Source organism: Macrosteles quadrilineatus, unplaced genomic scaffold (assembly GCF_028750875.1).
Source record: "Macrosteles quadrilineatus isolate MER2022 unplaced genomic scaffold, UCM_ALF_1.0 Scaffold_840__1_contigs__length_29291, whole genome shotgun sequence".
In the NCBI taxonomy this organism is placed as follows: Eukaryota; Metazoa; Arthropoda; class Insecta; order Hemiptera; family Cicadellidae; genus Macrosteles; species Macrosteles quadrilineatus.
The window spans coordinates 13578-29292 of NW_026543433.1; the positions used below are offsets into that span (position 1 = coordinate 13578).

At 43.9% G+C, this 15715-nt stretch overlaps 1 protein-coding gene across 1 annotated transcript; it reads left to right on the forward strand.

The window, feature by feature from the left end:
• Positions 1-2073: 2073 nt before the first annotated feature.
• LOC128982637 (serine/arginine repetitive matrix protein 1-like) lies at positions 2074-3174 on the forward strand. Its single transcript, XM_054401586.1, has one exon. The coding sequence runs from the start codon at positions 2074-2076 to the stop codon at positions 3172-3174; it is 1101 nt and encodes a 366-aa protein (XP_054257561.1).
• The last annotated feature ends 12541 nt before the right edge of the window (positions 3175-15715 follow it).

Genomic DNA, 15715 nt, shown 5'->3' on the forward strand with positions numbered 1-15715 from the left:
TTCTTGCCTGTCCCGACTTCAGCCAACCCTTCGTGCTCCAGGTCGACGCCTCGAATTATGGCCTGGGAGCAGCGTTAACTCAGAGTGTAAACGACCGAGAAGTGGTCGTTGCGTATGCCAGTAGGCTACTCACTGAGGCCGAACAGAACTACACAACTACCGAGAAGGAGTGTCTCGCTCTCGTGTGGGCTGTTCGGAAATTCAAGGCTTATCTCGAAGGCTACCACTTCATTGCGATAACCGACCATGTCGCCATAAAATGGCTGCTTAAGCTCAGTGAGCCTAGTGGGCGCCTGGCTCGGTGGGTTATGGAGTTGCAGCAATTCGACTTCGAGATAAGGTACCGCAAGGGGACAGCGAACAGAGTGGCCGACGCCCTGTCTCGTCAGCCGGTCCCTGAAGTGCCCAGCCCGTCTGTTGAACCCGATCAACCTACGTTTGAGGTCGGAGTTTTAACCAGACGCGGTGCTAGGGAACAGTTGCGGTTACGACGCCTAACCGATGCTGAAGGTGACGAACCTTCACTCGGTGATGATCCGGCGGGTGACGTTATCGACGACGAAGCTCCTGGTCCTACACAGCAGGAGACTGACGACCCATCATCCGACGTGGACAATGATGGTAACCCGCCGGGCAGCCACGGTGCTTGGTATGACCGCCTTCGCAATCTGGTCAGCAAACACCCTGGGCGATACTCGAGATACCAGCTTCGCGACGGTAAGCTGTATCGTGCTGTCTCGAGGAAGGATCGACCTACGACATGGAGGGTGTGTGTGCCAAGCGACCAAGTATCCGTGGTGCTGCACGAAAACCACGACACGGCTACGGCAGGACATCTTGGGGTGAAGAAGACGTTAGCCCGAGTTGGTGGGGAGTACTTTTGGCCTAACTGGCGTCGTGAGGTGAAGGCCTATGTACGGTCTTGCGCCCAATGCCAGGCCTATAAAGTACCCCAAACGAAACCAGCTGGGAGAATGTACTTCCGACAACCCCAAGGACCGTGGTACGCAGTGTCTGCTGACCTGGTAGGCCCATTGCCTAGATCACAACGGGGTCAGCGATTTCTGCTCGTGGTGCAGGATACCTTCAGCAAATGGACGGAACTCGCCTCCATTGCGTCTGCAACCGCAAAGAATGTGGTGACAAAGCTGAAGGCTATCCTACTTCGACATGGAGCTCCGGATGTGTTGATTACGGACAACGGCACGCAGTTCGTCGGTAAACTGGTTCGAGAACTGGCTGCTGAGTGGGGCATCTCGCTGCAGACGACGGCCCCCTACAGCCCGCAGTCGAACCCAGTCGAGAGGCAAAACCGGGTGGTGAAGACCATGATTGCACAGTTCGTAAAAGGCAACCATAGGTCTTGGGACAACCACCTGGTGGAGTTTCAGTACGCCTTGAACACAGCTGTCCACGACTCTACTGGATTCACTCCTGCGATGCTGTGTTTTGGTCGCGAACTGAAACCTCCCTGTGCCGTCCGTGGCCCTTCGTTTGAGGTGTCCGAAACTCACCAAAGTCCCTCGTTAAGCGAGACACATCGCAAACGACTGGATGAGTTTCAGCGTCTGATCGCGCAGACACGCAAGAACCTCAAGGCCGCCTACGAAAGGCAATCAACCTATTATAACCTCCGTCGTAGGGAGGTGACGCACGAAGTTGGCGCGCGAGTGATGCGACGACTTCACGTATTGTCTTCAGCTGCCGACGCGATTGTCGGGAAGTTAGCGCCGAAATATCGCGGCCCCTGCACAGTTGTTGGCTGTCGGGGAACTAACCTTTACGAGGTGCGTGATGAGGACTCCGCGGCGGTGCATGTGGTCCATGCCAAAGACCTAAAACCTTTCTGTGCGCGCGTTTAGTGGTAAGGTGGTGGAGCTTAGTTGTGGCTACTAACTAACTCTGTAGTGACGCTTTATTTTACTCTTATATACTAATATAGCCTACCTTATCCCTTAACTGATTTCCCTTCTAGCTTTGTAGTGCTTGTACCTAGCTTGTAGCACCTGTACCTAGCTTGTAGTACCTAGCTTGCATGGTCCCGCTTAGTTCTGGTTTTGTTGGGTAGGTACGATGGCATCCGATCCACGCCCGTCTACGCCGAGCCGAGACATCCTCGACCCCGAGGACATGGTGCTGGACCAGGAGATCGGGGACTTCCTGGCGGCCAACTGGTCCTGGCCTTTCCGGGTGGACCCCGGGGACGTCCTCGACCTGGAATGCTCAGACCTCGAGGAGGGGGAGGTCCCGGCCCGATCATCGCCACGGTCCACGGAGCCGTCTCCTCAGCCCGACCGACCGACCTCGCCGACGGTGGATCCCCAGCCGGCCGTCGTCTCTCCGCCGGCTGCGTCGCCTCCGCTCCGAGTCCGGTTCGCTTCGTCACCTCGGCGGCGGATTCAGATTTCTCCGCCTCGTCATCATCATCGCCCCGCCTCTCCACCTCGTCCTCATCGTCGCCCCGCCTCTCCATCTCGTCCTCCTCGTCGCCCCGCCTCTCCATCTCGTCCTCATCGTCGCCCCGCCTCTCTACCTCGTCATCATCGCCGCTCCACCTCTCCGTCTCGTCGTCATCACCGCCCTGCCTCCCCGCCCCGTCATCCTCGCCGTCCTGCCTCTCCGCCCCATCGTCGCTGCCGTCCCGTCTCTTCATCCCGTCATAGCTGCCGTCCCGTCTCTTCATCCCGTCATAGCTGCCGTCCCGCCTCGCCACCCAGTCGCCATCCTGGCCCCGCCGCACTGCCTCGCCCACGTCTTGTCTTGCCGACTCGTCGCCTGCCCGAGCGTCGCCGTCGCGACTCCCCTCCTCGCCGCCCCCGTCTGGGAGAAGCACCAGCTGGAGCCGGAGCGGGCCCAGCGCGCCGCAGACCGTCCCCCATCATCTGGGAACCAGCTCGACCGAGTGGCCTGGCCCGAGCCCCTGTTCGCCGGACAGAGCCCGAAGAGACGGTCACCGGGAACGCCCTTCCGCTGTCCCGGGCAGTCCTACTACGGCTGGTAGCCGCCTACAACCAGCTCACACCGGAGCAGCGGCGCAACAAACGCTGGAGAATTATGCTGGGAGGCGACCGATACGTGCGGCTGCGACCGAGCCAGGTGCTGCGAGTCGTCCGAGGCCGACTGCCGGAGCTGAGGCGGCGCTTCCAGCAGCAAGGAGGCAATCGACCCCGCTAAACCGCCCTGGGCAGTTGTAGGGGCCGTCGACTCCTAATAACCACCTGGGAGGTGGTGCTAATAGAACCCGCAGAATAACCCCTGCCAGGGGTGATAAATCCGTACCACCCTACCTTCGTCAACCCCACCATCTTCGGTTTTCTTCGCTCCGAGTCATTTCCATCTAGACCTCTGAGGCGATTAGGCCTCAGACTGTCTACCTCATTTCTAGGTTCGTCCGCTTTTCGTCGTCAACATCCTTAACCACGATCCTACTGTGGTGCCATCTACAGGAAAGTTCAACAGTTTTTTTTTCTTTTCTCGGTTTTCTTTTTTTTTCGTTCCGAAGTGTGGAGGGGGTGTAACGAGTCAAATGGGTAGGGGGGTAAAAATATAACGATCTAGACCACGAACATTAAACAGCTAAACATAAGCTGTTGAGTAAGCCTAGTCGCGACACTAAACTGACGTCGTACCTAACCTCCAATTCCAAGACCGCAGACGACGTTGGTGTCAGTTTGGTTGTTTGGCGGTTCGACTGCATCTGAGGCCGGGCTACGGGAGAGAAGATGAGCAGCGAGGTCACCTTTGAGCGGTACGCGGCTGTAAGCCTGTTAAAGCTGCCATGCGCCTGCCTTCGCTGCCAGTTTTTTTTTTGGTTTCGGTAACTCGTTGACCAATCAGGAATCGTTTTAACTTTCGTCTCGATTCTGAGACGAAGGTGAAGTAAGAAGAAGTTTTGTGAATTTTTGGTCATTCGTATTCCCGGCTTTTGAAGGATTGGCTAATACGTCTTTTCGTCTTCGATTTGAAGAGTTTTGTTCTTTTTCGTTCGGCGCTTAAAAGTTCGCCTACATTAAGTATTCGTGGTGCATCGAGTGTGCTAAAAGTGTTTTACTGTAGTATTGCTTCGTTTGGTAAGTTGTGTAAAACTAAGACAACTTAGGTTTTTCTTTTGTCACTTGTGTTTCGGCAGAACTTTGTCGAAGTCCCTAGGCTAGGCCTGATTCGCAGACCTCGTCATACGCTTTAACCAACTCATTTAATTAAAGTATCGGAGTTGGTGACAGATCATTTCGATTAACGTTTCGTAATCCATATCTGGGACTTTCTTTTTAAATTCTTAAACCCCTTTATAAAGTTCCCGAACGCCCCGAAGTTGGCCCCAGCAGACAGGTTTCTGCTTGATAACTATTGCAGAAGTTTGCTTAAGTTGAACACGTGGGGAAGTTGAAGTTTTAGTTTTCCTTTTTCGTATCAGCTCTTGAAGCAGTTTTATTTTTAGTTTCAGTTTTTCTCCCGTTTCGTGTCTCACTTGTGCAATTTAAGCCAACTTGTTTTCTTGTTTAGTAAATTCAGACTCTGTGGGAGTTAGGCTAGGTTAGGCCTATCTTGTACTAACCTTGTTTGTTTCAGGTTGACGACGTAACTCCGTAGGTAAGCGGAGTGACTACTTAGCTTACTTGTTGATTCGTTAAGTTAGCTAGTAGTGTGTCATTTAGATATTTGCCCACAGAGTCAAGTCAAAATTATTATTTTCCCCACAAGCCCTAGGCTAGAGTGGTGATTTCCAGTTGGGTGTTTAGTAACCCGTAACGTTCGTCTCGAGCTCTGACAACCAGGGCTATCAAAGTTAGGCTATCCGAATCACTATCGACTCCTGGGAAACTCCCCGCGACCAGACTAGGGCGAATCCTGGGATCTCGTGTTCTTACCGGTGGCGTAATTTCCCACTTGTCGCCCGCCAGGAAAATTACGTCACACTTGTACAAGCTTGTACACACTTGTACAAGTTGTACACACTTGTACAAGTTGTACACACTTGTACAACCTTGTACACACTTGTACAACCTTGTACACACTTTTACAACCTTGTACACACTTGTACAACCTTGTACAAACTTGTACAAACTTGTACAACCTTTTCATCCTTGTACACATTTGTACACCCTTGTACACACTTGTACAACCTTGTACAAACCTGTACACCCTTGTACACACTTGTACAAGCTTGTACACGATTGTACACCCTTGTACACACTTGTGCACCCTTGTACACACTTGTACACCCTTGTACACACTTGTACAACCTTGTACAAACTTGTAGACACTTGTACAACATTGTACAAACCTGTACACCCTTGAACACACTTGTACAACCTTGTACACACTTGTACAACCTTGTACCCCCTGTTACAACCTTGTACACACTTGTACAACCTTGTACACACTTGTACAGCCTTGTACACAATTGTACACCCATGTACACAATTTAAAAACTTGTACACACTTGTACAACCTTGTACACACTTGTACAACCTTGTACACACTTGTACAACCTTGTACACACTTGTACAACCTTGTACACACTTGTACAGCCTTGTACACAATTGTACAACCTTGTACACAGTTGTACAGCCTTGTACACAATTGTACAACCTTGTACACACTTGTACAACCTTGTACACCCTTGTACACACTTTTACTTATCGTACACACTTGTACACCTTTGTACAAACTTGTACATCCTTGTACACACTTGTACAACCTTGTACAAACTTGTAAAAACTTGTACAAACTTGTACAAACTTGTACAAACTTGTACATCCTTGTACACACTTGTACAACCTTGTACAAACTTGTACAAACTTGTACATCCTTGTACACGATTTTACACCCTTGTACACACTTGTACAACCTTGTAAAAACTTGTACAACCTTGTACACACTTGTACACCCTTGTACACACTTGTACAACCTTGTACACACTTGTACAACCTTGTACACACTTGTACAACCTTGTACACACTTGTACAACCTTGTACACACTTGTACAACCTTGTACACACTTGTACAACCTTGTACACACTTGTACAACCTTGTACACACTTGTACAACCTTGTACACACTTGTACAACCTTGTACACACTTGTACAACCTTGTACACACTTGTACAACCTTGTACACACTTGTACAACCTTGTACACACTTGTACAACCTTGTACACACTTGTACAACCTTGTACACACTTGTACAACCTTGTACACACTTGTACAACCTTGTACACACTTGTACAACCTTGTACACACTTGTACAACCTTGTACACACTTGTACAACCTTGTACACACTTGTACAACCTTGTACACACTTGTACAACCTTGTACACACTTGTACAACCTTGTAAAAACTTGTACAACCTTGTACACACTTGTACAACCTTTTACACACTTGTACAACCATGTAAAAACTTGTACAACCTTGTACACACTTGTACACCCTTGTACACACTTGTACAAGCTTGTACACACTTGTACAACCTTGTACACACTTGTACACCCTTGTACACACTTGTACAACCTTTTACAAACTTGTACACACTTGTACAAACTTGTACATTATTGTACATACTTGTACACCCTTGTACACACTTGTACAACCTTGTACAAACCTGTACACCCTTGTACACACTTGTACAAGCTTGTACACACTTGTACAAGCTTGTACACACTTGTACACCCTTGTTCAAACTTGTGCACCCTTGTACATTTTTGTACACCCTTGTACACATTTGTACAACCTTGTACAAACTTGTACACACTTGTACAAACTTGTACACACTTGTACAACCTTGTACAAACTTGTACAACCTTGTACACACTTGTACAACCTTGTACACACTTGTACAAGCTTGTACACACTTGTACAAGTTGTACACACTTGTACAACCTTGTACACACTTGTACAACCTTGTACACACTTGTACAACCTTGTACACACTGGTACAACCTTGTACAAACTTGTACAAACTTGTACAACCTTTTCATCCTTGTACACATTTGTACACCCTTGTACACACTTGTACAACCTTGTACAAACCTGTACACCCTTGTACAAACTTGTACAAGCTTGTACACACTTGTACACCCTTGTACACACTTGTACAACCTTGTACAAACTTGTACACTTGTACAACATTGTACAAACCTGTACACCCTTGTACACACTTGTACAACCTTGTACACACTTGTACAACCTTGTACCCCCTGTTACAACCTTGTACACACTTGTACAACCTTGTACACACTTGTACAGCCTTGTACACAATTGTACACCCATGTACACAATTTAAAAACTTGTACACACTTGTACAACCTTGTACACACTTGTACAACCTTGTACACACTTGTACAACCTTGTACACACTTGTACAACCTTGTACAAACTTGTACAAACTTGTACACACTTGTACACCCTTGTACACACTTGTAAAAGCTTGTACACACTTGTACAACCTTGTACACACTTGTACAACCTTGTACACAATTGTATAACCTTGTACACACTTGTACAACCTTGTACAAACTTGTACAAACTTGTACACACTTGTACACCCTTGTACACACTTGTAAAAGCTTGTACACACTTGTACAACCTTGTACACACTTGTACACCCTTGTACACACTTGTACAACCTTGTACACACTTGTACAACCTTGTACACAATTGTACAACCTTGTACACACTTGTACAACCTTGTACACACTTGTACAACCTTGTACACACTTGTACAGCCTTGTACACAATTGTACAACCTTGTACACACTTGTACAACCTTGTACACACTTGTACAACCTTGTACACAATTGTACAGCCTTGTACACACTTGTACAACCTTGTACACACTTGTACAGCCTTGTACAAAATTGTACAACCTTGTACACACTTGTACAGCCTTGTACACAATTGTACAACCTTGTACACACTTGTACAACCTTGTACACACTTGTACAGCCTTGTACACAATTGTACAACCTTGTACACACTTGTACAAACTTGTACAACTTTGTACAAACTTGTACACTTGTACAACATTGTACAAACCTGTACACCCTTGTACACACTTGTACAACCTTGTACACACTTGTACAACCTTGTACCCCCTGTTACAACCTTGTACACACTTGTACAACCTTGTACACACTTGTACAGCCTTGTACACAATTGTACACCCATGTACACAATTTAAAAACTTGTACACACTTGTACAACCTTGTACACACTTGTACAACCTTGTACACACTTGTACAACCTTGTACAAACTTGTACAAACTTGTACACACTTGTACAACCTTGTACACACTTGTACAACCTTGTACACACTTGTACAACCTTGTACACACTTGTACAACCTTGTACACACTTGTACAACCTTGTACACTCTTGTACAACCTTGTACACACTTGTACAACCTTGTACAACCTTGTACACACTTGTACAACCATGTAAAAACTTGTACAACCTTGTACACACTTGTACACCCTTGTACACACTTGTACAAGCTTGTACACACTTGTACAACCTTGTACACACTTGTACACCCTTGTACACACTTGTACAAGCTTGTACACACTTGTACAACCTTGTACACACTTGTACACCCTTGTACACACTTGTACAACCTTGTACAAACCTGTACACCCTTGTACACACTTGTACATGCTTGTACACACTTGTACATGCTTGTACACACTTGTACAAGCTTGTATACACTTGTACACCTTTGTTCAAACTTGTGCACCCTTGTACACTTTTGTACACCCTTGTACACATTTGTACAACCTTGTACACTCTTGTACAACCTTGTACACACTTGTACAACCTTGTACACACTTGTACAACCTTGTACAACCTTGTACACACTTGTACAACCATGTAAAAACTTGTACAACCTTGTACACACTTGTACACCCTTGTACACACTTGTACAAGCTTGTGCACACTTGTACAACCTTGTACACACTTGTACACCCTTGTACACACTTGTACAAGCTTGTACACACTTGTACAACCTTGTACACACTTGTACAACCTTGTACACACTTGTACAACCTTGTAAAACTTGTACACATTTGTACACACTTGTACTCCCTTGTACACACTTGTACAACCTTGTACAAACTTATACAATCTTGTACACACTTGTACAACCCAGTACACACTTGTACAATCTTGTACAAACTTGTACTCCCTTGTACAAACTTGTACATCCTTGTACACACTTGTACAACCTTGTACAAACTTGTACAAACTTGTACAAACTTGTACATCCTTGTACAAACTTGTACAAACTTGTACATCCTTGTACACGATTGTACACCCTTGTACACACTTGTACAACCTTGTACACACTTGTACAACCTGACACACAATTGTACAACCTTGTACACACTTGTACAGACTTGTACACACTTGTACAACCTTGGACACACTTGTACAACCTTGTACACACTTGTACAACCTTGTACACACTTGTACAGCCTTGTACACAATTGTACAACCTTGTACACACTTGTACAACCTTGTACACACTTGTACAACCTTGTACACAATTGTACAGCCTTGTACACACTTGTACAACCTTGTACACACTTGTACAGCCTTGTACAAAATTGTACAACCTTGTACACACTTGTACAGCCTTGTACACAATTGTACAACCTTGTACACACTTGTACAACCTTGTACACACTTGTACAGCCTTGTACACAATTGTACAACCTTGTACACACTTGTACAAACTTGTACAACTTTGTACAAACTTGTACACTTGTACAACATTGTACAAACCTGTACACCCTTGTACACACTTGTACAACCTTGTACACACTTGTACAACCTTGTACCCCCTGTTACAACCTTGTACACACTTGTACAACCTTGTACACACTTGTACAGCCTTGTACACAATTGTACACCCATGTACACAATTTAAAAACTTGTACACACTTGTACAACCTTGTACACACTTGTACAACCTTGTACACACTTGTACAACCTTGTACAAACTTGTACAAACTTGTACACACTTGTACAACCTTGTACACACTTGTACAACCTTGTACACACTTGTACAACCTTGTACACACTTGTACAACCTTGTACACACTTGTACAACCTTGTACACTCTTGTACAACCTTGTACACACTTGTACAACCTTGTACAACCTTGTACACACTTGTACAACCATGTAAAAACTTGTACAACCTTGTACACACTTGTACACCCTTGTACACACTTGTACAAGCTTGTACACACTTGTACAACCTTGTACACACTTGTACACCCTTGTACACACTTGTACAAGCTTGTACACACTTGTACAACCTTGTACACACTTGTACACCCTTGTACACACTTGTACAACCTTGTACAAACCTGTACACCCTTGTACACACTTGTACATGCTTGTACACACTTGTACATGCTTGTACACACTTGTACAAGCTTGTATACACTTGTACACCTTTGTTCAAACTTGTGCACCCTTGTACACTTTTGTACACCCTTGTACACATTTGTACAACCTTGTACACTCTTGTACAACCTTGTACACACTTGTACAACCTTGTACACACTTGTACAACCTTGTACAACCTTGTACACACTTGTACAACCATGTAAAAACTTGTACAACCTTGTACACACTTGTACACCCTTGTACACACTTGTACAAGCTTGTGCACACTTGTACAACCTTGTACACACTTGTACACCCTTGTACACACTTGTACAAGCTTGTACACACTTGTACAACCTTGTACACACTTGTACAACCTTGTACACACTTGTACAACCTTGTAAAACTTGTACACATTTGTACACACTTGTACTCCCTTGTACACACTTGTACAACCTTGTACAAACTTATACAATCTTGTACACACTTGTACAACCCAGTACACACTTGTACAATCTTGTACAAACTTGTACTCCCTTGTACAAACTTGTACATCCTTGTACACACTTGTACAACCTTGTACAAACTTGTACAAACTTGTACAAACTTGTACATCCTTGTACAAACTTGTACAAACTTGTACATCCTTGTACACGATTGTACACCCTTGTACACACTTGTACAACCTTGTACACACTTGTACAACCTGACACACAATTGTACAACCTTGTACACACTTGTACAGACTTGTACACACTTGTACAACCTTGGACACACTTGTACAACCTTGTACACACTTGTACAACCTTGTACACACTTGTACAACCTTGTACACACTTGTACAGCCTTGTACACAATTGTACAACCTTGTACACACTTGTACAACCTTGTACACACTTGTACAACCTTGTACACAATTGTACAGCCTTGTACACAATTGTACAACCTTGTACACACTTGTACAGCCTTGTACAAAATTGTACAGCCTTGTACACAATTGTACAACCTTGTACACACTTGTACAACGTTGTACACCCTTGTACAAACTTTTACACATCGTACACACTTGTACACCCTTGTACAAACTTGTACAACCTTGTACACACTTGTACAACCTTGTACACACTTGTACAACCTTGTACACACTTGTACAGCCTTGTACACAATTGTACAACCTTGTACACAGTTGTACAGCCTTGTACACAATTGTACAACCTTGTACATACTTGTACAACCTTGTACACCCTTGTACAAACTTTTACACATCGTACACACTTGTACACCCTTGTACAAACTTGTACATCCTTGTACACACTTGTACATCCTTGTACACACTTGTACAACCTTGTACACACTTGTACAACCTTGTACACACTTGTACAGCCTTGTACACAATTGTACAACCTTGTACACAGTTGTACAGCCTTGTACACAATTGTACAACCTTGTACACACTTGTACAACCTTGTACACACTTGTACAGCCTTGTACACACTTGTACAGCCTTGTACACACTTGTACAGCCTTGTACAAAATTGTACAGCCTTGTACACGATTGTACAACCTTGTACACACTTGTACAACCTTGTACACCCTTGTACAAACTTTTACACATCGTACACACTTGTACACCTTGTACAAACTTGTACATCCTTGTACACACTTGTACAACCTTGTACACACTTGTACAACCTTGTACACACTTGTACAGCCTTGTACACAATTGTACAACCTTGTACACAGTTGTACAGCCTTGTACACAATTGTACATCCTTGTACACACTTGTACAACCTTGTACACCCTTGTACACACTTTTACTTATCGTACACACTTGTACACCCTTGTACAAACTTGTACATCCTTGTACACACTTGTACAACCTTGTACAAACTTGTACAAACTTGTACATCCTTGTACACGATTTTACACCCTTGTACACACTTGTACAACCTTGTAAAAACTTGTACAACCTTGTACACACTTGTACAACCTTGTACACACTTGTACAACCTTGTACACACTTGTACAACCTTGTACACACTTGTACAACCTTGTACACACTTGTACAACCTTGTACACACTTGTACAACCTTGTACACACTTGTACAGCCTTGTACACAATTGTACAACCTTGTACACACTTGTACAACCTTGTACACACTTGTACAACCTTGTACACAATTGTACAGCCTTGTACACAATTGTACAACCTTGTACACACTTGTACAGCCTTGTACACACTTGTACAGCCTTGTACAAAATTGTACAGCCTTGTACACAATTGTACAACCTTGTACACACTTGTACAACCTTGTACACCCTTGTACAAACTTTTACACATCGTACACACTTGTACACCCTTGTACAAACTTGTACATCCTTGTACACACTTGTACAACCTTGTACACACTTGTACAACCTTGTACACACTTGTACAGCCTTGTACACAATTGTACAACCTTGTACACAGTTGTACAGCCTTGTACACAATTGTACAACCTTGTACACACTTGTACAACCTTGTACACCCTTGTACACACTTTTACTTATCGTAAACACTTGTACACCCTTGTACAAACTTGTACATTCTTGTACACACTTGTACAACCTTGTACAAACTTGTACAAACTTGTACATCCTTGTACACGATTTTACACCCTTGTACACACTTGTACAACCTTGTAAAAACTTGTACAACCTTGTACACACTTGTACACCCTTGTACACACTTGTACACCCTTGTACACACTTGTACAACCTTGTACACACTTGTACAACCTTGTACACACTTGTACAACCTTGTACACACTTGTACAACCTTGTACACACTTGTACAACCTTGTACACACTTGTAAAACCTTGTACACTCTTGTACAACCTTGTACACACTTGTACAACCTTGTACACACTTGTACAACCTTGTACAACCTTGTACACACTTGTACAACCATGTAAAAACTTGTTCAACCTTGTACACACTTGTACACCCTTGTACACACTTGTACAAGCTTGTACACACTTGTACAACCTTGTACACACTTGTACACCCTTGTACACACTTGTACAAGCTTGTACACACTTGTACAACCTTGTACACACTTGTACACCCTTGTACACACTTGTACAACCTTGTACAAACCTGTACACCCTTGTACACACTTGTACATGCTTGTACACACTTGTACAAGCTTGTATACACTTGTACACCTTTGTTCAAACTTGTGCACCCTTGTACACTTTTGTACACCCTTGTACACATTTGTACAACCTTGTACAAACTTGTACACACTTGTACAAACTTGTACACACTTGTACAACCTTGTACAAACTTGTACAACCTTGTACACACTTGTACAAGCTTGTACACACTTGTACAAGTTGTACACACTTGTACAACCTTGTACACACTTGTACAACCTTGTACACACTTGTACAACCTTGTACACATTTGTACAACCTTGTACACAATTGTAAAACCTTGTACACACTTGTACAACCTTTTACAAACTTGTACACACCTGTACAAACTTTTACATCCTTGTACACATTTGTACACTCTTGTACACACTTGTACAACCTTGTACAACCTTGTACAAACCTGTACACCCTTGTACAAACTTGTACAAGCTTGTACACGATTGTACACCCTTGTACACACTTGTGCACCCTTGTACAAACTTGTACATCCTTGTACACACTTGTACAACCTTGTACAAACTTGTACAAACTTGTACAAACTTGTACAAACTTGTACATCCTTGTACACGATTGTACACCCTTGTACACACTTGTACAACCTTGTACACACTTGTACAACCTGATACACAATTGTACAACCTTGTACACACTTGTACAACCTTGTACACACTTGTACAACCTTGTACACACTTGTACAACCTTGTACACACTTGTACAACCTTGTACACACTTGTACAACCTTGTACACACTTGTACAACCTTGTACACACTTGTACAGCCTTGTACACAATTGTACAACCTTGTACACACTTGTACAGCCTTGTACACAATTGTACAACCTTGTACACACTTGTACAACCTTGTACACACTTGTACAACCTTGTACACAATTGTACAGCCTTGTACACACTTGTACAACCTTGTACACACTTGTACAGCCTTGTACAAAATTGTACAACCTTGTACACACTTGTACAGCCTTGTACACAATTGTACAACCTTGTACACACTTGTACAACCTTGTACACCCTTGTACAAACTTTTACACATCGTACACACTTGTACACCCTTGTACAAACTTGTACAAACTTGTACATCCTTGTACAAACTTGTACAAACTTGTACATCCTTGTACACGATTGTACACCCTTGTACACACTTGTACAACCTTGTACACACTTGTACAACCTGACACACAATTGTACAACCTTGTACACACTTGTACAGACTTGTACACACTTGTACAACCTTGGACACACTTGTACAACCTTGTACACACTTGTACAACCTTGTACACACTTGTACAACCTTGTACACACTTGTACAGCCTTGTACACAATTGTACAACCTTGTACACACTTGTACAACCTTGTACACACTTGTACAACCTTGTACACAATTGTACAGCCTTGTACACAATTGTACAACCTTGTACACACTTGTACAGCCTTGTACAAAATTGTACAGCCTTGTACACAATTGTACAACCTTGTACACACTTGTACAACGTTGTACACCCTTGTACAAACTTTTACACATCGTACACACTTGTACACCCTTGTACAAACTTGTACAACCTTGTACACACTTGTACAACCTTGTACACACTTGTACAACCTTGTACACACTTGTACAGCCTTGTACACAATTGTACAACCTTGTACACAGTTGTACAGCCTTGTACACAATTGTACAACCTTGTACATACTTGTACAACCTTGTACACCCTTGTACAAACTTTTACACATCGTACACACTTGTACACCCTTGTACAAACTTGTACATCCTTGTACACACTTGTACATCCTTGTACACACTTGTACAACCTTGTACACACTTGTACAACCTTGTACACACTTGTACAGCCTTGTACACAATTGTACAACCTTGTACACAGTTGTACAGCCTTGTACACAATTGTACAACCTTGTACACACTTGTACAACCTTGTACACACTTGTACAGCCTTGTACACACTTGTACAGCCTTGTACACACTTGTACAGCCTTGTACAAAATTGTACAGCCTTGTACACGATTGTACAACCTTGTACACACTTGTACAACCTTGTACACCCTTGTACAAACTTTTACACATCGTACACACTTGTACACCCTTGTACAA